General features: G+C 44.9%; 1 protein-coding gene across 1 annotated transcript in view; it reads right to left on the reverse strand.

Annotated features, from left to right (window-relative positions):
• CLVS1 (clavesin 1) overlaps window positions 1-23321 on the reverse strand; it is a 73091-nt gene that overhangs the window by 15727 nt on the left and 34043 nt on the right. The window contains 1 exon segment of the mRNA XM_066625943.1: window positions 856-966. Within this exon segment, the coding sequence (XP_066482040.1) occupies window positions 856-966 (111 nt within the window).

Raw genomic sequence — 23321 nt, forward strand, 5'->3', positions numbered from 1 at the left:
AGGCTTCTCCATGAAGTGCTGTTGGTAGCTATTTCTGCCTTGTATTAGCTGTGGAGACTTTGCAGGGCCTGGAAATGGACTATGTTAGAATGCCAGATGCAAGGCTGGGCACCAGGATGCAGGTCTCTTGTTGTCTTGTGTGCTCCCTGGGTCACTTGGTGGGCCAGTGTGAGATACAGGAAGCTGGACTAGATGGGCCTATGACCTGATCCAGCGGGGCTATTCTTATGGCCCACTGGACCTATGTCAGTCAAATATGCCTCTTTGGCTGGTTTTCTAATGGTCAGGATTACATTAAAAGTGTCCCCATAAATCATAATGTTATGTACATTGTGCTAAAATGTAATACAGTAGAAATCAATATTCTGAGGCTCTGTGCCATAGTAGAAACGTGCTTCTTCTCTAATTGTATTTGAAATTTGAATGCTGGGGGCACCACCATGACTCTTTTTTATTCCTTTACAGGAAAGGCAGTCTGCTGAAGAAGCAAAATAGAAAATTTCTCTCAAGATGAAAGAACATTCTCAAAGAGCTCCAGTGCGAATTGCCCCTGGTGTCTCTCCCAGCTCAGTAATCATTCTCTACCCATTTCATCCACACGTGTTTATACTATAAAATGGTTGTCTTTTATTTGTACATGATGAAAGGTTTTCCGGTGCCTGGATTGGAGTCTGAAAATAACTCTCTCCTGCTGAAATATTGATTAAATGTTGGCTGTTGGCAAACTCCAACTGAGGCTTCAGCCCTCACAGACGTTCTGAGGCCACACAAAGCAAACCACAAAGAAACAAAAGGAAGAGTTAAAAGAAGCGGGTAGCAATGACTGTCTTGCGACAGGCTGTATTCTCTAATTACCCTTTTCCTTGTCTTGTCTTTGAGGAAGGGCTTGATGAGTGTGTACAGGGCATGGATGTACCAAGGCTGGTTCACAAAATGGACTCCTCCAAAGCGAGCAGGAAAGCTGTCCTGTGGAGAAGAAAAAAATGAAAGCCAATTAAAAGAGGCACCCAGTTAGAGGCAGAAGCAGCAGGGCTGCAGTCAATCAGAGGAGGAGGTTTGCCTGCTAATTGAGGCACTATGAGAGAGCAGCTACTTTATACATTCACTCAACCTGTCTCTTACCATGATTTTTCCACTGTTCCTTTATACCATTGCATGGAATTGGGTGTGTGTATATTTAAAAGCAGCTCAATCTCAACTTGCCTTTGCTCAGACATATTCCTCTCTCTCTCTCTCTCATGTGCATATGTGATTTTCAAGGTACACTGCATGAATGGGGAAAGGAACATGTTTCCTAATTCCCCATAGTGTTACTGAACCCAGTTCCCATACACCTCTGTGAACACGGCTCACTTCTTCAGCCTGAATGCCTTCCTCCCCCCCTCCTCTGCCCAAGCCATTACAATAGCTGAACTTTATGGGTGAATGAACAGCGCATTATGCAGAAGAGGACGGGTGGAAAATGTTGATAAGTGAAGCTGTCGAATGGGAGCAGCGTGACAGCACCATGGAAACTAACACAGACAAGTGCTTGCTTTTGAGGGCTCCTACAGATCCCCAGCAAATTAGCATGCAGGTAGAGTAGCCTCAGCCAGTGAGATCTGCAGTCACATCCCATTCCAGGTATGGAGAATAGCACATTTAGAATAATGTCAGGGCTTCCGGAGTGCTTTGTAGGGTCATTCTATATCATGAATGCTATTTAATCTCTCTACATTAGATTCATACAAGCGTCAGGGACCAAGCTGGCTCCTTTGTCTTCTTCAAGCAGAGAAGTTGCTCAGATCTGGGCCTAGGTTCCATTTTCACCCACAAAGCAAAACAAGTCTGTTTGAGATGACTGAATACTTGTAAAACACACACACACCCACACACCCACCCACCCACCCACACACACACACACACCCTACTAAAGCCACAAAAATAGGACTGATGAGAGATTGTCCACAGAGTATGTTACATATCAAGGGGGGGGGGGTAACAAAATTGTGATGTGGAAGGGATTAGGTAGTGAGGCAAACTGTGGTGAGGAATGCAGAGTGATTAAAAAGGTGTTCTAGTGCAGTGTTCTTCAACTTGTGGGTCAGGATACCAATGGAGTCACAAAACCTCTTTTATGGGGTCACAGCAACCTTTCAAAGCCTGTTCCATGACCACCTTTCCCTTCTCTCTGCCCCTAAGCTACCTGGAAGACAGGGGCAGAGGATGAGCAGTTCAGGTCCTGGGAGGGGTAGAATTGGCAGTGGGTCTCCAATCTCATACCTTGTTGGTTTGTTTGTTTATTAGGATTATGGCACAAAAAAAGGTTGAAGACCACTGTTCTAGAAGTTAGACATTTATTGATTTATTTTGCTATGCAAACTGCTTTGTGAATAGGAAATTCTCTGACACAGCATCCATCCCACTGGCGGTCTTTTTAAACTGCTTGAAAAACATAACAGAACCAGCCTGCTTCCTGACATTTTGAAAAATTAATGTAGAGATCAAATAGCAATCATGAGGTATAATGTCCCTAAAAGGCATTTTGGAAGCTCTGATATTTTTCTAAATTTGCCATTTTCTTTATCTGGAGTGGAATGCAAGTGAAGAGATTTCTGGGAGTGGCTACCCTACCTGCATGCTAATTTACTGGGAATCTGTACACAGTCTCCTCCAATCCACAAGACTGACTGAGGCAGGTGTCTCAAGCAGTGTATTGAAGTGGGCATCTGCTACCCAATCACCTCTACCTGTCCCCCTTTTCCTCATCTGCTCCCTGGATTTAAAAAACAAAGAGGGGAACAGAGCAGAAAAGAAAGTGTGAAAAGAGAGAGGGGTGCGCTAGAGTAGATACTCTCTAGCCCATCACTCTCTTTCACACTACCTCTTCCATTCTCCTTTCCTCTTCCCTTTTGAATCCAGAGAATGAGTGAAGGAGAGCAGAGGAAATAACTATTGAGGTAAGAGGGGGCTTTTGGCACAGGAGGTTATCATACAAGAACAACAATATTTAGCACACTGCCTCAGGTGTTGGGAGGCGGGTGGGGGAAGGTATTCATTCACTCAATTCAAGGATGTTTATTTTGCCTTTTAGTCCCCTAATGAGCGCCAAAGCCTCTCTGTCTTGCTTTCTCTAGCGCTCTTTCCTTCTACCATCTGTCTCCACCTTTCTCCATCTCAACCCTGCACCCCATTTCCTGCACTCCAGAACTCTCTTGGTACTAGTGGCAGCTCATGACATCCCTGCAGTTCTCTGTCAAGCATGCAAATCCTTCTTGTCTGTGGGTTGGCATCCTGTATGCCAGTTAATTATTATTAAAATACGTTTTCGCAAGTGCCAGTGTTCACAAGTCGAATGTCCATAACTTGGGAAGCCCCAGGAGTGAGGGGATCTGAGAATTCCACAGTCTGGGAGCTGCAACTGAAAAGCCTCTGATCAATCAAACCTCTGATGTGCAGCAGAGCATCAGATGATGAATGGAGGTGGCAGGCAAGTTTCATATGGAAGAAGAGAGGCTAGAGCCAGTTCTGCCTATTTCTGCTTCCGGAGGTGGCTCTGACTTCTCACAGAGTTGCTTCATTTCCAATAGAGCATGAGAAGAGACTGGCCAGAACATCTGAGATGCTTGGAGGGAGTGATCCTTAACATCTTTTCCTCTCCAATGCCTCTCGCTGCTGTTGTAGCATTGAGTCAGCAAGCAACACTCATTGGTCAGTAAATATGTTTTAGTATTTAAGGGTTTCATAAACAACACTTGTAAGCTACTTGGAGCATATCAGTGGAACACCAGGGTATGCACCTTATAAACAAGAACTTTATTGTGGAGTCTGATTGCTTGGTATAGCAAGGATACACTACTGGCCCCTAATGCAGAAGAGAGTGACCAACGTGATTAGTGGGCTAGGGCACCTTCCTCATGAGGAAAGGCCGCAATGTTTCAGGCTCTTCGGTCTAGAAAGAAGGCACCAGGTGGGGTGACTGAAATATATAAAGTTATGCATGGGATGGACAGAGTAGATACAGGGAAGTTCTTCTCCTTCTCACACAGCTCCAAAACCAGGGAACATCCACTCAAATTGACAGGCATGAGCGTGAGAACAGGCAAAAGGAAATATTTCTTTACCCAGTGCATAATCAATCTACGGAACCTCTTGCCACTGGATATTGTGATGACACCTGGCCTAGATACTTTTAAAAGATTGGGCAGATTTATGGAGGAAAAGGCCATCACTTGTCAGAAGTCATGATGACTGTGTGCAATCTCCTGGTTTTAGAGGTCACATATCTCTGAATGCCAGATGCAAGGGAGTGGCAACAGGATACATGTATCTTCTTGTCTTGTGTTCCTAGAAGCATCTGGTGGGCCACTGTAAGATTCAGGAAGTTGGACTAGATGGGCCTTTGGCCTGACCCAGCAAGGCTCTTCTTATGTTCATTTGTCACGGGTGAATGCATAGCCCCCAAGAATACAGAAGCTGGGCACCACTGGTTTCAAAGTCAGAAACATGGAAAGCCTATTTAAGTAAAGCTGTGTTGCCTGATATATTTACACAGTGGATTTCACGTGATATAATGAAGATCTAAATTGCCAAATTGCTTAGAGAACTGTGAACTAAGCCCTTTACAAATTTTGCCACAGTTTCCCAGCTATGATTGCATTGCCTGAAAAAATGTGCCACAATCATAACAGAATTCATGGTCATGAAATTGTATCTGGATCAGGTTACACACATAACAGTTTTCCATGCAGGTGTCATGGTTTAGGTAATATGGATTACGTCTACCAAGTTCATTGTCTCATTTAATCAATAAACTACCCGCAACATCAATTTTTCTAGTATCCTCCTAAACTACTGGTTGACAACAATAATTATAGAGAGCAGTGGCATTGCCAGGGGGCGTACGGGCAGCACCAGGTGACACGCACAGGGGGGGTGACACCACTCACTACTGACCAAATTTTTTTTAATCTTGGTATTTTCAAACAATGTCATCATTGTATATATCACTCAATGTGTAATTTCATGCAGAATGCAACAAACTGCATTGAAATATCTCTATTCTATCAAAAGTTATAGCCAAAAAACCAGCAGGGTTGGACAATGGTATATCACCATGTCCACTGTCCAGGGTGTTGCTCCACCCACTGAATGGGAGGAGGTCCATCATGGGGGTGATGCGCTGGCCTCCTACACTGGGTGACGCCAACCCTAGTGATGCCACTGACTGACAGAGGGCAATTTGAAACAGAAATGACTGGTGCATCAAATGCCACCTGTAACATAATACTGATTTTGTATCAAAGCTGCTACTCCTCAACAACCTTCTTCTCTCTAGCGCTCTGGAATGTGTGGTCTTAGGCAGGGCCTCTGAGAGGAATTTTATCAGGGGGTACAAAATTTCTTTTGGGTCCCTTCTCAAAGTGGGAGGGGGTGAAACAGAGTGGGGGGGTGGCAATGGGGGTGGGCAGAATGAGGGTAAAACAGGCAGAGGGAAAGTGGTAATGGTTTTTGGAGCCCAGGTCTACCAGTCTTCCCAATGCAGAGCTCAGGTCTACCTGCTTCCCTGGCTTTGGCAGCTAGATACAGTAATAAGGAAAACCAAACACATTCCTAAGTCTCTCAAAAAGTCTTTCAAATATAGAAAATCACTGCAGGAGATTAGTAGCATTGCATTTAGGCTCACACTAGAATGGAAAGTGCCCTGTGTACACCAAAACAGACTTCTGCAGCACCTGCAATCCTGCAGCTGTGTTGCTGAGCTCCTCTACACTCCTTCATGGTAAGCAGATCCACCAGCAAAAGAGCTACTGTAGCAGGTCAGTTTCCTGGTCAGATGTGACACTGTTAAGGAATGTATGCATTCCTGGGCCTGGTGTGTTTGGCTTGTGGCAGTAGTTGCCACAATATACCCACAATAATGCCCCCAGAAATCCCATGTGGGCAGTGAATCTGGGTGATTAGAAAATGGAAGATCCCAGGAAATTTCTGGGCCTCCCTCCTTTGACTCCTGGGTCCCCTTTTTGACCCTGGGCCCAGGTACAAATTACCCCCTTTACCCCTCTCTCCTAGGCCCTGGTCTTAGGCAATTGAACATTGCCCCTTTCTTAGAAGGAACAGCAAATGGTGTAACTGATTCAGAAAAGCAAAGTAAATGCACATGTCTCTTTCAGACACCCCCTCTCCACTTTGTTCAAGGGGAAAAGAGAGAACACAATGGAAAGGAAGACCTGGCTTTGATTTCCCAAAGGACGCTCCGTTAAACCAGGATTTGCTTTCAGTGTCACTTTTGGAAAGAAATAGAAATATTCAAGTGCAATAATTACAACCTCAGTAAGTTAAGAGAAACCTTTGCACAAGCTGTCAGTTTGTAGTTGGATGCAATTTTTTTTTTTTTCAGTTTTAGCAGATTTGAAGAAGCATTTGTTGGGAGTTGGAGCCCGAGAATTCCCAGATTTTTATTGTTTGGCTTTGCAGTTCAACAGCAAAATATAATGCCTTGAAAAACCACTTACAAGCAAGTAAAGCTGCATTTCAGAGGTGTGAACTGAAGGGAGCCGACCTGTCATTTGTACAGCCTCTCCCCTCCTCAGTGCTCTTCTCAGTGAGGATGTGACAGACACATGGTGTCCCAATAGGAAAAAGAAAGAATTAATGTGGGAGTGGGGGAAGGCCGCTGCACAATAATAGTTTATCAATTTACCTCCCAGGCACCCATGGAGGTTTGCAGTTCCCACTCCCTGTCTGTTTTCTGATTTCCCCAAGGTTCTTTTTGTGAACTTGAGAAGTAGAGCCATTACAAGCCAGTATTTCTCAACTTTAGCTCGCCTTTCCCACCAGCACATCCTTTTTCCATGCTGCTGAATCATTCCACTGTCTTCGGTATCAAACGCTAAAATATTAAAATGCAAAACAATAGTCTTTCAAATACATCTTACAGATGGCATACCAGACAAAATACCAACCATCTTAAGGGGGTCTGAAGAGAATCTCTAAGTTTACACTATACAGATACTGGAATGCTGAATTTTATTTTTTATTTTTTATTTGCAAATGGTTGATCTGCCTGCAATGGTCTAGGGCTGCCCATCTGCCAGAAATCTCTTTCTCCAGCTTTCTGCTTTTTTCACCCCATTTTGCTGGGCTCCACACCTTTACTGCCAGGTCACTTTTTCCCCCGTGTGCGAGGACTGGCAGTTCTGGGAAGTCATCAAACCCTTCCTTGTGATATTACCAGGTCTCACCTCACAAATGTTTTGGATGCAACCAACCTTGCATCCCTCATCTGAACCAAAACAACCAGCTTAAAGGTCATCCAAAATCTATGGAAAATTATTTCGAAATGCAAATTTAAGTGTTACGATGTAAGCATACTTCTAAAGAAAATGTCAACATGTTAAAACAACTACCCCTGTAGATTTAATGCAATCGACAGGATGACTTTTGAAGATTAAAACTTTCTTCTATATTTAGGAGGGATTTTTAAGCACAAATTCAAGTATTTAAATCCCACAAGGTCATCTTGCTACACACACAAAAATGAAAAAGTAAAGCTCCTTGTCTCTTCTGAGCCCATGTAATCTTTTCGTTTGAAGGATTTATGGCTTCCAAGGGCTAGTAGTATTATGTGCCCTAATAGTTTCTCAAAGAATCCTCCTTACTGGAAAGAAGAATTCCAATAAATTGGAGAATTCAGTGAATTCTGGTGAAGCAGCCAGAGTATTCTAATGCACAATTATGTTAGAGTATTCTAAACTAAATATGCACAATCCTATGCAAAATTACCTGGGAGTCAGCTCCATGGAACTCAGTAGGACTTACTTCTGAGCAATTATGGATACGACAGCACAGTTTTAGTTCATTTCTTTCCAGAAGAAATAAGAAGGAGGGGACGACTTTTTTGCCTGGTCACTTTTTGGCCCAGTAAACTCCCGTGTGATTTTTGGGCACATGGGCTCACAAATAAAACAGCACAGGCATTACTTGCTGATAAGTGCCCTTGACCAGAACTTTCTCTGTCATACGACCTGCTCTCAAAACAAATCCTTCAGTTTGTGGCTTCCTAGAGCAGACCACAGGCATTTAAATTTCTGCTTTGCTAAAACTCATGTGGCCACAGCTGACCTAAGACTTCCTGGCTGTACCACCTGATCCGGTGATGCACCAATCTCTGATTGGAAGAGGAAGAAAGGAAGAGAGTGGAAGAAGTGTGGAGGAGAGGAGAGTGGTAGGCTAGAATGTTGGAAATGCTCTAGCCCACAAGTCCTCCTCTCTTTTGTGTTCCACTCTCCTCTTTCTTTTCAAAGTCAGGGAATGGGAGGAAGATGAGCAGTGGGGGAGAGTGGGCTGAATGTCACCCCTCTCATTAATGTGCAATTAATGTGCTACCTGAGACAACTGCCTAATTTGGCCTCATGACAGGGCTGGCCTTGGATGTGATTACAGTTATAGTTTAAAAATCTGTAAAAGGCAGTATCCTATATCAAAAAATCACTGCACTAAAATGCTGCATTAACCCTTGCCAGTAGTACTGCCTTGCAAGGCAAAGGTTTTATAGGCATAGAGCAGGGCCTTGCAAACCCCAGCCTGAGGGCTAGATCTGGAGTAATCCTTCTGCCCCGTGAAGCATCACTTCTACTGCAATTGGGGGACAGGGATGCTCTGAGCAGTCGCATCTGCCTAGAAGTCCTGTTGCACAGCTTGCTGGGATGCTAGGCAGCAGATGCAACTGCCCAGAGGGTCCCTGCCCCTGACCACAATAGAAGTCATGTGGTGACCCAGTGGAATGGTAAGCTACAATCTGAACAGGGACCACTTTTTTTGTTACACAGTGGTCACGAATTGAAGTACTGTACTCCTTTCCTTGCTCTTTGTTTTGTGAGTAGTTAGAAGTCTTCCCGGTTAACAGCCCAATCCTGAGCAACCTGAGCAGATCAGGAGAGAGATCTTGGGGGGTGGGGTGGTGAACAGCTCGATGAAAGTGTCGACCCAATGTGCGGCGGCAGTGAAGAAGGCCAATTCTATGCTGAGGATCATTAGAAAAGGTACTGAGAACAAAACGGCTAATATTATAATGCCGTTGTACAAATCGATGGTAAGGCCACACCTGGAGCATTGTGTCCAGTTCTGGTTGCCGCATCTCAAAAAGGATGAGAGTAAGGAAAGTAGCTCCGCAATGGACCTACTCAATTCTGCTGCAGCTTTTCGGTTCGTGCAGAATCAAGGAATCCATGTGGCCCAACACTGGGCTCTGGAGCTGGTGAAGCTGAGCTCTGCTGGTCCCACCCCCTCCTACCACACTCCCTCCCCTGCCAGCCTTCCTCCCCGCCTGCCTCAGAACGCCTCTTCGCCACTTCCCCCCTGCCCCATCTTATTTCTCCACCACCAGGTTCTTTACAAAGGTTGCCTAGTGGTAGATCGCCGACCTCCCACCAGTGCTGTTCCAGTGCAGGCTCACGCTGGGACAGCTCGGGCACTCATCCAGTGCTAACCCCCACAAGTGTGCTTTATGGCACACTTTTTTGGGCTGCCCGGAAACAGCAGGGCAGCGCAGGGCAAAGGAGGTAATGGTGTGTGTGACTTTCAGTACCCCCACCCCATTCACGTTGAGACAAAAAGTCCATGGATAAATAGGCTGCACCTGTATTACAATTTGACACTGATTATAACATTCCATGGTTACATGGAATGGAGGGTCAAGTTTTACAACTAATGTAAAGCATACTGTGCCACTGGTATGCAAGTTCCAGCAGCACAGCAGGCCCATAGATTTGGGCCACGGGTGTTGCAGTAATTGTCAGTGTGTGGATCTGATTGGAAGATCTTTATTTACACAGAAAAAGAAATCTGAAGTCATTTTGAAGCTGGCTTCCTTTCTGACGCTCTGCAATAGTTAGTTAGGCAATCACAGCTGTCATAGCTGAGTGCCAACAATCTGGAGACATCTGTCCACACAAAACTCAAAACTTTAAAAGAAACAAAACACTTCAGGCTTGCAATTGGAACTCATTAGTTATCACAAAAATAACAACCATGTTAACACTGCAGGTATTTTTTTTCCCCAACAAAAGTTTAACAACTCAGGACTATAGAAGAATTTCAATTATGCAATTATTATTTTATATAATTTTATTTAATATAAATAATTAAATATTTTATTTAATATAAATAATTATGCAATTATTTTAACCTACCAGAATATGCTTGATTGTTCTGGGAAGGTATCACAATCCTCAACAGAAATATATATATATATATATATATATATATATATATATATATATATATATATATATATATATTACACACACACACAATGGTTGTGAATAATAATTATTAATAATATAGAACCTGCCACCCACAATGGCTCACATCCAGAGCATAGAATTCATGAGAGCAATGCTGCCCAAAGATGACTCCAGCAGCCCCTCTTCCCTGCTGAAACCCCCAAATCCGCTTATACCTCTTGATATATGGCACTAGGGACCTTCAGAAGAAGGGAGAGAACTGCTTGCAGAGTGTGATTCATGTCTAGGTATTCTCCTCCCTTTGTGTTTGTTTTGCTGTTGGCTAATGGCGTCAATAAAGCAAGTTATAGAGCGAAGGACATCCTCAAGAAATGATTTGTCTTTGCAACACAATACTGTCATATTTTACGATGTGCCAATTTAAATTGTAGCTCTGGGGTTTCTACAACTGTCTGTTTACGTATTAGAATCATAAGCTCTATATTAAAGTCTGACACTTCAGAAGTGTCTCTTCACTACCCTGCTAACACTCAAAACCTACGGACATGATGCGGAAGCAATTTCCACCAAATTCTATAGGGCTTACTTCCAAGTAATTGATTGCATATATTTCTTTAACACATTTTTACGCTGCCCTTTAGTTTAACAAAAGACACTGTAAAAGCTTATGACAATCATAAGTACATAGATATAAATAAATGTCAACACACACACACACACACACACACACACACACACACACACACAACAGTAAACCCTGAGCAGACTGATAAGAACAAGTAGGATTAACTGCACTTCCCATTTTACTGTCCAATTTGTGGGCAACAATTTTGGAGGAGAATGATTCAGTGGAGAGAGAAAAGGGGTGACAAAGGCACTGCTCCCAGTGGACAGCAACTTGCTGTTTCCGTTCCCTTCTCCACTCCCTCCTGCAATTTCCATTTGGAGGATGCGATGTCATCATGAGCATCTGCCTCAGAGATAAAAATGGTGGCTGGTAGGATAAATGTCCCAGCTGCTGCTTATGTGAAACTGATGGAGGTGGCAAATGGAAAAGAGGCAGTAAACAAAATGGGCTGATTCCAGCTGGACCCCTCCTCAAATTCAGTTGAAAGCTCTGCTTGGATAACTTTTGGCCTCATCTTAAAATACAGAATATCTGCAGAAATTTTTTTTTAAAAAAATAAACCAATGAAGATGGTATGCTGGAAAAGTTGAGCAAATTTAAAAAAGAATGTGCTTATGTTCAAGTTTTATGAACTCGATCCTTAATGTGTGGCCCTGCACACACTGATCTTTTACAGCAACAGTCTTCAAACCGCAGTCTAGTGTGTGCTGGAAAAATTGTCCAGGTGTGGCACTTTCCATTCTGTGCCGCAGCTTCCTATCTTTCCATCTGACCTTCTCAAAAACTCATGCTGGGCAACCGCTTCCATCAAGAAATCAGGGCTCAGAGCCTGCTGGGGTGACAGGCAGTAGAGGTAGCTGCCCTGAGTTTCCGAGAAGATTGGATGGAAAGATAGGAGGCTGTGGCACAGAATTAAAAATGCTGTGCTGTGCCATGCCCAGACAGCTTTTCTAGATCTAGCTTTTCTAGAACCGCAGGCTGCAGTTTGGTGGCTACTGTTTTACAGCATAACTGAAAGGCATATATGTGGAATCTGTGATTGTGGGATCCAAAAATTAGAATTTACATATTTGTCAGAGAGGCCAGAGCGGCCCCGAACACGACAGCAGGGAAACAAAGGTTGAGTTGGCAGAAGGTGTAAAGGGGAAGGGGCAGGGTGGACCAGGGCAGAATGGGGGGAAAGCAGGATGTGTGTGAAAGGTGGAAGGGCATAGCACCGGAATGGGTGACTTGCTCCAGATGCTGTCCCCTCCAGTAGCAGCTGATACACCCCCTTTGTCTCCTTGGACTTGCACTAGCTAAAGAACTGGTGCAGTTCTGATGAGACCCATAGGCAATAGGGAGACTTACAAAGGGGTCAAGGAAAATATGTTTCCTTTCCCATGCCTCCTGATCTCCTGCCCCCTCCCCCCAGCATAGCATGCAGTACAGCCTGTTTTGGTGCTTCTGCATGCTATGGTGGGGAAAAACATAGAATTGGACTCAAGAGTTGGAAGTCAAGGAATCTTGGGATCTCATCTTCCCCATGACAGGCAGGGTTATGGAATGAATACTTTTGCTAGATTCATGATCCCCAATCTTCCCCAAGATTGGATGTCCACCCAGGCTCCTCAGCATCATCAGATCTTTCCACAAGGACATGAAGGGCACTGTTGTCTTCGATGGCTCCACATCAGACCCTTTTGACATCCGAAGTGGAGTGAAGCAGGGCTGTGTTCTTGCACCAACCTTGTTTGGGATTTTCTTTGCTGTCCTGCTGAAGCAGGCCTTTGGATCTGCAACAGAAGGCATCTATCTCCGGACCAGATCAGACGGAAAGCTCTTCAACCTCTCCAGACTGAGAGCAAAATCCAAAGTCCAGCTGAAATGTCTGCGTGACTTCCTCTTTGCCGACGATGCAGCTGTCACTACCCACTCTGCCAAAGTTCTCCAGCAGCTCATGGATCGTTTTAGCAAGGCCTGCCAAGATTTTGGACTGACAATCAGCCTGAAGAAAACACAGGTCATGGTTCAGGATGTGGACTCACCTCCCTGCATTACAATCTCTGAGCATGAACTGGAGGTTGTCCATGACTTTGTGTACCTTGGCTCAACGATCTCCGACACTCTTTCTCTCGATACCAAGCTAAACAAGCGCATCGGTAAAGCAGCTACCACGTTTTCCAGACTCACAAAGAGAGTCTGGTCCAACAAGAAGCTGACGGAACATACCAAGATCCAGGTCTACAGAGCTTGCGTCCTGAGTACACTTCTGTACTGCAGCGAGTCATGGACTCTTCGCTCACAACAGGAGAGGAAACTGAACGCTTTCCACATGCGCTGCCTCCGACGCATCCTCGGCATCACCTGGCAGGACAAAGTTCCAAACAACACAGTCCTGGAACGTGCTGGAATCCCTAGCATGTATTCACTGCTGAAACAGAGACGCCTGCGTTGGCTTGGTCATGTCATGAGAATGGATGATGGCCGGATCCCAAAGGATCTCCTCTATGGAGAACTCGTGCAAGGAAAGCGCCCTACAGGTAGACCACAGCTGCGATACAAGGACATCTGCAAGAGGGATCTGAAGGCCTTAGCGATGGACCTTAACAAGTGGGAAACCCTGGCCTCTGAGCGGCCCGCTTGGAGGCAGGCTGTGCAGCATGGCCTTTCCCAGTTTGAAGAGACACTTTGCCAACAGTCTGAGGCTAAGAGGCAAAGAAGGAAGGCCCATAGCCAGGGAGACAGACCAGGGACAGACTGCACTTGCTCCCGGTGTGGAAGGGATTGTCACTCCCGGATTGGCCTTTTCAGCCACACTAGACGCTGTGCCAGAACCACCTTTCAGAGTGCGATACCATAGTCTTTCGAGACTGAAGGTTGCCAATATAACCTTCTTTTAATGTTAACAGCACAGTGCCTGCAAGCTAGTAAGCTTGGGGGTCATTGTGACCTATTAGCTTCTCATTGCTCACTTAAAGTCATCAGACCAGCAGCGGATAATTAGTTCAGAGAAGCTATATTTCTAAGCCAAATCAGACAGTCCAGGGAATAACAACAAGCCTGAAGCCAATTTTGTTCATTTCTAATTTACTCCTTGTTTGGTCTGTCATCTTGTATTGTACAAAGCTTAGAACAAAAAAAAAAAACACACAAAAAAGCACCGATGTGAAAGGAAAGAGACGGCAACACGGCAACCAGGGCTTGTTTCCTGTTAGGTGAACAGGAAAATCACAATGAAGCCAAATGAGCACGCAGCACTCATGTGTCTGACATTATGTACAACTAGAGAATAGCTGACAGATAAACAGCCCAATCCTAACTAGTGCTGGGCCAGTTTTAATATGGTTTGTGGAGGAGTGCACAGTGTGCCAGTGGCAGTCATTTTAGAAGTGCCACCGCAAATGGCAGTGGCACCAGAAGCTTGCCCACCAGACTCAGCTACCCCTGAGACCAATGATAAGCCAGCAGGGTGCAAGGATCAGGGCCTCAGGGAGGCATGTCAGGGCGGGGCAGGGGTAGATATCACTGACAATGGCAATTTTGGTTCTGGAACACCCGTTGCCTCTACTTGGACTAAAGAGCTGGCGCAAGTACAGGTAGATCCATAGGGTCCCATGAGGAGTGGAGTAAGGTAAGTAAAAGCACTGTTTTTTACTGCCCCCCACATGATCTCTGGCCACCTGCAGGATGCAGCAGAGACTGCGCTGGCACCACTGCACCCTGTAGGGAGCTTTCAGCTAGGATTGGGCCCTAAACTTTCCTTCAGATTTCACATTAATATAGCACACTTACTAAGTTCACTTATGTTGTCACACAGCAAGCCATTAATAATTTTGGAACTTTAAAATTAGCACAGCTGTAAAGTATGGTTCTCACATCAGAATAATATCAGTAAGCTCTGGTCTGAAGCTGTTCCTCATCACCATTTTTGTTGCCCCCCCCTTCACAGGTTGTGGAACGGGTGGGGCTTGGTCAGTTTCCTGAACTTACAACAGTTTTTATAAAGTGGGGGGGGAGAACCCAGCCCCCCCACCACGTAATCAAAGAAACTAATTGAGAATTGAGAGAAGTGGCCAGGATGCATACATGTCATAACTGGTCACATCCATAATCAGTTGTAGCCTTACTGTACACACCTACCTAAAGAAATATTTTTTCTAATTCTGTCCTGGTTGTGTTTTTTTTCTTTTCCCCTAATGGCTAAACAATAACATGAAACCGAACTGAACTGTAACAAAATTGGTGAGGTCTTATATTGTTATTTTGGAAGGTTTCTCAAAAAAGGTCACTTTCTACTTTAATAGTACATTTTTCATCCCTATTCATAACCATTTTTTAAACCCTTGTTCACAACCAGTGTATTTCTGCTCAATATTCAACCATCAATGTTTTCTTCATTGCCATGAATGCATTTTCAGCAACAAGAGTGAAATAAACCTTCTGGCCCTGCATAGCACCCCAAAGTTCTAAATGTCTTGATCCACTTTTGGCCACCACGCCTTTCATACTGTCCTTGATGTAGCTGTCCAGGTTGTTTGGAAACCCCAATCCCCTTCTGTCTAGTGATGTAAACGTGTTTTCAATCAACCATCAAGCATCTTGTGGGCCACTGTGAGATACAGAAAGCTGGACTCGATGGTCCCTTGGCCTGAATAAAATGTACGGATCACATTTAATTTTGCTTTAAAGGAAGTTAAAGGTAGATGGCTTCCCATAATAACTAAAACAGGAAAACTTCAGAGAGCAAGAAAACACTTAGGGCTCATTGGAATCAAGACTTTTAACTGTGCCTGACAACAACAATGGAAGACTTTGAAGTTGCTCCAAGTTTGGCGTCATATCTTCCCTGCAGTCTGCTTTGCAGCCAATTCTGAGCTACCCGAAGCATGAGCCTGCCACGGTATCAAAATGGCACCCATGGCAACCAGACAGACTGTGGCAGCAAAGTTGGAGAAGGAGATTTCTATCCTGTTCCCCTGAGTAAGGGAGGTAGCCCCGCAATGGGTCTACTCTCGGCAGCTCTCGAGCCGGCGCAGAATCAAAGAGTTCCATGTTGGACCGCAGTCTGAAAAGGAGCTCTGCTCAGCTCCACCAGTCCTGTCCGGCTCCCTCCTTCCACCATGCCTTTTCTTGGCCCTCTGCCTGCTCTCCGCCTGCCCCAGAACACCTCCTCCCCACCTCCCCAACACCACCACTCATCTCTCCGTCATTAGGTGATCCGGGTAACCGCTGGGTGGTAGAATGCGGGCCCAGCACAGGCTTGCACTCTGGCACTGGGCAAGCTCTGGCGCTGTGCCCATGGTAAGGGCTTGCAAATGTACCTTAGAGTACATTTGCAACAGTACATGCTGACGGTGAGCCGGTGCACACTGTTCAGGATCGGGCCCTTAGTCAATACCCAGTGGCCACATTCTGAAGCAGTTGTAGTAAACATATGTAGTGCATGCTATAGTAGTTGGATCAGGATGTCAGTAGGGTGTGAATTACTGTGGCTAGATCATTCATACCCAGGAAAGAGCACAGCTGGCTTGCTGGCCTAAGCTGGTAAAAAGCAATCAGCCTCTACCACCTCCTAGTGACTCATCCCTCTTAGCCAGTTAGAGATGAGTCATCATGAGGAAGGTCAGTTATCTAATGGAGTGGTGCTGAGCAGGTAGTGTCTGAAGGAGATGTCTTCCTAATAGTCAGATTTAGAGGAAGGTTGCAAATAAAACAGTCTGCTCTGACAGCTCTAGCAATTATTTAAAATGGCTGTGCTGTGGGCAAGCAGAATCCCAGAACATAATATACAAAGGAATCAAACTGTCAATAATTCGTGATATTTAACTGACTATATTTAATTCATATCTGGGACAAGTTGCCTGAAAGTTGAGGGAGGAGTGAATTGAGGACAAGACAGATGTAGGCCACGCCATGATGTAAAGTGCAGGAAAGGGCAGAGTGGGGAGAGAGAGAGAGAAAGGTGAGTCACCAGCCAGACAGCACATTTCTCATCCAGCTGAATCTATAAAAGCAAAAGCTGTGTTTAAAATGCCTTGCTGCCATTTGCCAATCTCTTTTAGGATGCGTTGTTCCCCAAGGCATGTTATCAAAGGAACCCATGCCATTTCAATCGCACTTTTATCATATATTTGCATGCCACTGACCCTGGCATTATCTGAATTCCTGCACATCTAGTCCTTCAAGTGAGCATTCAGGGACTTCTTCTGAAATGTCACAGAAAGAATAAAATCCTCCAGATTTGGTTAAAATAGATCGATGCAACCAGACACGGTTGAGAATGTATTTCCTTAATACTCTGCTGAGTAGCATTTGCCTTTCATTTCACAAAACCCAACAAAAATTCTCCTTCGGTTTGGTTCATGCACACGCATATTATGCAGTATTGATGGATGGAATGAGGTTTGTGTGACAATCCATTACATTCAGAATTAATTGAACTACATGCTCATGTGCAAATTGATTTAAGTTAAACAGAAATTCATCTGAAGGTTTTCCTGCCACTCAAACGGAACCCAAAAAAATTAGGGCAGCTGCTCGCATGATGACTGCTTCAAGGAACTCTGGTGTTACATCAATGAGTTTTGTACAACAAAGAGGTAATGTGTGAGTAACATACAGATGAGCACATGGGACCAATGGCCACATCACATTTCCTAGATGCCCATGTATTAGTCTTAAAGCTGCAGACACACAGGTCTGACACCCGCCCAAAATGACACCAGCATTTCTCACAGCAATCATATGTATGTATGTATGCAGCTGCCTTTTATGCCTCAGCCCAGTATTGTCTGCTACAACTAGCAGTGGGTCTCAGGCAGCACATTTCAAGGAGGACCCAGAGCAGAGACTTTTGCTACAGGGCCTGCCAGGAAGTGCTGGAAAGGACAGGGATTGAATACGGGACCTTCTGAATGGAACAGAAACCAGGCTGAAAGCAGTACATTTCCAAAATTGGGGTGGTATCTATTAATTAAGGGCCCAATCTGATCCAACTTTCCAGTGCTGAAGCAGCCACAATGCAGCCCCAAGGTAAGGGAACAAATGTTCCCTTACTTTGAGGAGGCCTCTGTATCTGCCCCCTCCCACTGAGGGATGCAGCACATGCCCCATTGGCATAGATGCATCAGTGATGGAAAGTTGGATAGGAATGGGCCCTAATATATATATTAGGAATATATAATACATGTATATATTAGGAATATATAATACATGTATATATATATATATATTAGGAATATATAAATACATGTAGCTGAAAGAATTGCATGTGCTTTCCCTATTTGCCTCTGTCCCCTCCTACCCCCGTTATTGCCTTTGTGGCAAAATCGAGATTGGAAGCACTCAGGGGAGGGACCTGTCTTTTCATTCCTTGTAAAGCAGGAGGCACATTGCTGGCACTGTATAAATAAAAAAGATGTTGAAATTAGCATATCCTAAGAACAAAAGAGAGGCAACACATATAAGTGTCTCCAACTTAGTCACACACTCCAAAGAGATGAGAATATAAAATCAAGCATTGTTCATGCCTAAACAAAAATGCAATAAGGTAGTGATGAAAAATAATCACGGTGAGAGTGATGCTTACCTCTTGGACAGGCTGTTCCACAGTCTAGGCATAGCAATAGAGAGGGCTGTTTTATGTGTCCTCACAAACTGTGCTTCAGATTATTATCGTCGTCGTCATCCAGAGATAGGCAAATCCAGCCCAGCTTGACTCATGTCAAGTCAAGAGTCTCTGACCCCTTTAACCAAAAATGAATCCTTAAGGGCAGACTTTCCAAGACGCCCAGAGTGTTTTGGAGACTCTAAAGGACTCAAGTTCCGACTCTTTTCCATAAAAATGTCAGCCACAGAAAGAAACAGAGTTGCTGCCAGGGTCTGTGTGTGTGTGTGTGTGTGTGTGTCAGAGTTCTCATTTAATATTCCCTGATGTCTCTATCCCATCTGTAAACAAGACAGGAGTGGGTGGGTGGTTGGCAATCTTAAGTCTCGAAAGACTATGGTATAAGCCTACAGCACCCGGAATTCCCAGGCGGTCTCCCATCCAAGTACTAACCAGGCCTTATCCTGCTTAGCTTCTGAGATTAGACAAGATCAGGCATGTGCAGGGTAACTGCGTGAAAGCAGAGACAGAAGTGGCAAGAGGGAGGAGGGTCACATGTGCAACTGGAAGCCTTACCAGTATGACCCAATCTTCTACAGCAGGGGTGTCCAAAGTTTTTGGCAGGAGGGCCACATCAGCTCTCTGACGCTGTGTTGGGGGCCGGGGAAAAAAAAGAATTACTTTACATTTAAAATTTGAATAAATTTACATAAGTTTACATAAATGAATATATTAAAGATGAACTTATATGAACGAATGAAGGTCTTGCAATAGCTCAATGCCTATAAAAGGCCTTGCACAAAGCAAGGCTGGCCTTTCCTTTGCTCCTGCTGCTGCATCACAGATGTGAAAGAGCAAGCAGTGGAGGGAGCTCTCATCCCACAGCTCACACGAGAGGTCAAACAGTCGCCCTCATGCTGAGAGAAGTTGCGTTGGGCCAGTGCGAGCTTCAACAAATCTCCGGAGGGCCTGAGGCTCATTGGAGACTGGGGGCTCCCTGAGGGCCGCATTGCAAGGCCTTGAGGGCTGCAAGTGGCCCCAGGGCCGGGGTTTGGGCACCCCTGTTCTACAGCAACTGTTACCCGCACATGCCCGATCTCATCTGATCTTGGAAGCTAAGCAGGGTCAGGCCTGGTTAGTACTTGGATGGGAGACTGCCTGGGAATACCAGATGCTATAGGTTTATACCATAGTCTTTCAAGACTGAAGGTTGCCAAACACTGCAGCTCTACACAGAAGTAGTCCTATTGTGGCCAGTCATTCAGTGAGCTCACCGGAGCCATGCCATGAATTTCTCTTGGGTGGCTAGGAACCTCCCCCCCCCCAGCCTTCTCCCCTCTCCCATCCAGGGAAAAAACTTTCATCCAGTGATCATCAGTTCCTTCAGAGATGGACAAGAGAGCCCACTCCTGCCTCCCTCCATCTCCTGCTCAGAGCCCAGGAAGGGGGGGGGGGTAAAGGGGGTAATTTGTACCCAGGTCCAGGATCAGAAAGGGGGCCCAGGAGCAAAAAAAGGGGACCCAGAAAGTTCCTGGGACCTGATATTTTCCTATCTCACCTGAACTCTCTGCCAGCACATAATGCTGGGGCACAACCTTGTGCATGCAGAGTTAACTGCTGCTGCAAGCCAGACACACCAGGCCCAGGAAATCATCCATGACCCTCCTTAATACAGTGTCTAATCTGGGAGGAAACTGGCCTGCTACAGTAGCTCTTTGTCTTGTGGATCCCATAACCATGAAGGAGTATATAGAAGCTCAGAGTTCCAGCTGTGGGGCTATAGTTGCTGCGGAAGTTCATTTTGATCCATTCTAGTGTGAGCCTAAATGATGCTGATTTTCTGCAGTTGATTTTCTGTATTTCAAAAATTTTAGAGAGACTTAGGAGTATGTTTGGTTTTCCATATTATTTTATCTAGCTGCCAATACTGCATGTTCCTGTAGACCTGGGCTCTGCATCAAGAAGCCTAGTAGACCTGAGCTCCAAAGGCTATTGTGGTTGTCAGCACACTCCCCCTGCCCTATTTTGCCCCCCCCATCTGCCTTTGGAAAGGGGCCCAGAAGAAACTTTGTACCTCTTTCTAAAATTCCTCACATAGGCCCTGCTCCTGCTCAATAGAAAACCAGAACTTACCTCCTGCTCACCTGGTCTGAATGATGCCCCACGAGGTCTTTCACACTACAGAAAAAGTAAGCAAGCACATCCAAACACAGAAAGACTCGAGTTTGCATGCATGGAGACTGAGTGCTGAGTCAGTGGCCTCAGACTCAAGTCAGTGCTGTAGTGATTGACATGCCTGACTCAAGTGTACATGAGTCGGCAAAAAACACACATTTTTGTGATTCGGACATCAGTCATCTGACTTGAGTTCTCATTCCTGTTGTCATCTATAAGGCACTGTCAATGTACATGGTACTTTAGAACAGGGGTCTCCAAACCCCAACCTGGGGGCCAGGTGTGGCCCGCAGAGTGCCTCTATCTGGCCCGCAGCCAGCCATTGATCCCTTGAGAGCCTCTGGCCCAGTTGACCAAACACAGAGTTGTGCTTGTGAGGTGGGGGAATAGGGGTCCATTTAAGTGTGTGTGCTTTATTTCTTGGGCTGTGTTGGTGCTTGGAGAAATCTTGGACATTTGAGCCCATTCATTCATTCATTCATTCATTCATTCCAGTCATTCATCTAAGTTCCATCTCTAATGTATTTATTTAAATTTTATATTTAATTTTTTCCTCAGCCCTCAACACCATGTCAGATATTTGATGCGGCCCTTCAGCCAAAAAGTTTAGAGACCCCTGCTTTAGAACAAAAAAGACACAGCCTGACCCCAGGGAACTTACAAGGAAATCATATGGGCCCAACCACTCATAGACATCTGTTGCAAATGTGAAAGTGTTTCCTCCTGTTCCTTCCCTGGCCTGCCTCATTCTAAGGACTTCTGGGCTTGCCTCTTAAAGAGGCAGTGCACAGCAGCGCCAACTCTGTCTTCAACATTACTTGGGCAATGGTAATGGTAATGTAATGGCAAGTATCATTCAATTGCACTTAGCAAGGTTCAAGTAAGGGAAATGGTTCAGGCACAAACAACACCATGACCCTGGTCCAGGTTGTCCAATGCAGCTTCCCTTTGAAGAAACTAAACTTGTACCAATCATGCAATTCCCCAAAACATATCGTCTGACCCTCAGTCGCCCAGGATTTGGTCTGCAGCAGACCTTAATGCTACAGTAGTCTGTTTCAGAAGGGGAACTCCAGCATGAAGCCACAAGATTGGAGTTCATTAGCAAATTTGGCACAGTAGACTTTGATACCAGCAAATCCTAAGGTTGGCTAGTGCACTGCAGCAAGTAATTATCCCTCTTGAGTGGTGTTTTTACAGTATTGATTTTTCTATGCCTGTTCATCACATCAGTACTTGTTGGAAGTGAGTCACATCCATGTCAATTGTATTCATTCAATGCAGTTCTGTATTTATTTATGTCCTCCACAGGCCCGGAACACATTTGCTGCTATATCTTGTATTGTGTGATTTCTTGCTCTTATTTTTTTTTAACACATTCAAAAGATCTTTACTCAGCGTGTGGTCAGTCTGTGGAACTCCTTGCCACAGGATGTGGTGCTGGCGTCTAGCCTAGACGCCTTTAAAAGGGGATTGGACAAGTTTCTGGAGGAAAAATCCATTATGGGGTACAAGCCATGATGTGTATGCGCAACCTCCTGATTTTAGAAATGGGTTATGTCAGAAGGCCAGATGCAGGGGAGGGCACCAGGATGAGGTCTCTTGTTATCTGGTGTGCTCCCTGGGGCATTTGGTGGTCCGCTGTGAGATACAGGAAGCTGGACTAGTTGGGCCTATGGCCTGATCCAGTGGGGCTGTTCTTATGTTCTTCTCTCAATGGATGGGATCAAACTATTTCCTTCCTCTTTTCTCCTTTCCCTAATCCTTTGCCCTCATACAATTATGTGTCCCTATATGTGAAATATTCACAAACCCTTCCTAATTTACCTGCCACTGCACCCCTTCCATTCCTCTGCCATCTCCCTTGTGTCTATTTCTAGGTTGTAAATTCCTCAGGCCTGAACCTGTCCTGTCTGCTGAGAAGCCCCATGCACACTGATGGCATTATGTAAACAAACAAACAAACAAACAAATGAATGAATGAACCAACGACTAATCTGATGCACTGAGATCTGCTTTCTGAAAACCTCTATCAGAATGCCTTTAAGTTGCCACAATATTCTTTGTTACTTTTTCTGCAACAATCTATTATTTTCAGCTCTCTGGAATTCATAACAGAAAAGAGGTAAATTGAACTGGTAGAGCCAGAAACCCCCTCTTACTGAAATGCAGAAGCTATAATTTCTGCAAAACATGCCTAAAACTCTTCACTTCAGTAATGAGCAATAAATTGGATCCTTTGAGACTGGCAAGTGAAGGAAATTCTCCTGGGCCCTTTGGCTTTTCCAAGAGGCAGAGACAGCACACTGTGTTCTGCTATTATAACATAATTCAGTGTCTAACAGCCAGAGGCACGAACAATGTTTAGATACTAGAAGGACAACTTGTCCCTCTCCGATTTCAGGCAGTGATTTATAATCTACATGAAACTTGTGCAGAGAGGCTCACTAGGACTGGAAAAAATTCCATGTTTTCCTACTTACATTCCTGCAGTTTGACTCCCCAAGTGTTTTTTGCCCAAAGTAACTGCTAGAAATTTCTTGGGGAGACGTTGTGGGAAGGTGAGCACTTTCCTCCTCACCTATATTCCTCACCTGTGAATTCCTTTTGCTCTTTAAAAACAGAACCCCCACTCTTCCCTTATTGTTGCATGACTGAGCAGTTCTGCGTTTAAACACACTGAGCGTCTTCCACCGTGCCTAGT

Source organism: Tiliqua scincoides, chromosome 4, assembly GCF_035046505.1.
Source record: "Tiliqua scincoides isolate rTilSci1 chromosome 4, rTilSci1.hap2, whole genome shotgun sequence".
Lineage (NCBI taxonomy): Eukaryota > Metazoa > Chordata > Lepidosauria > Squamata > Scincidae > Tiliqua > Tiliqua scincoides.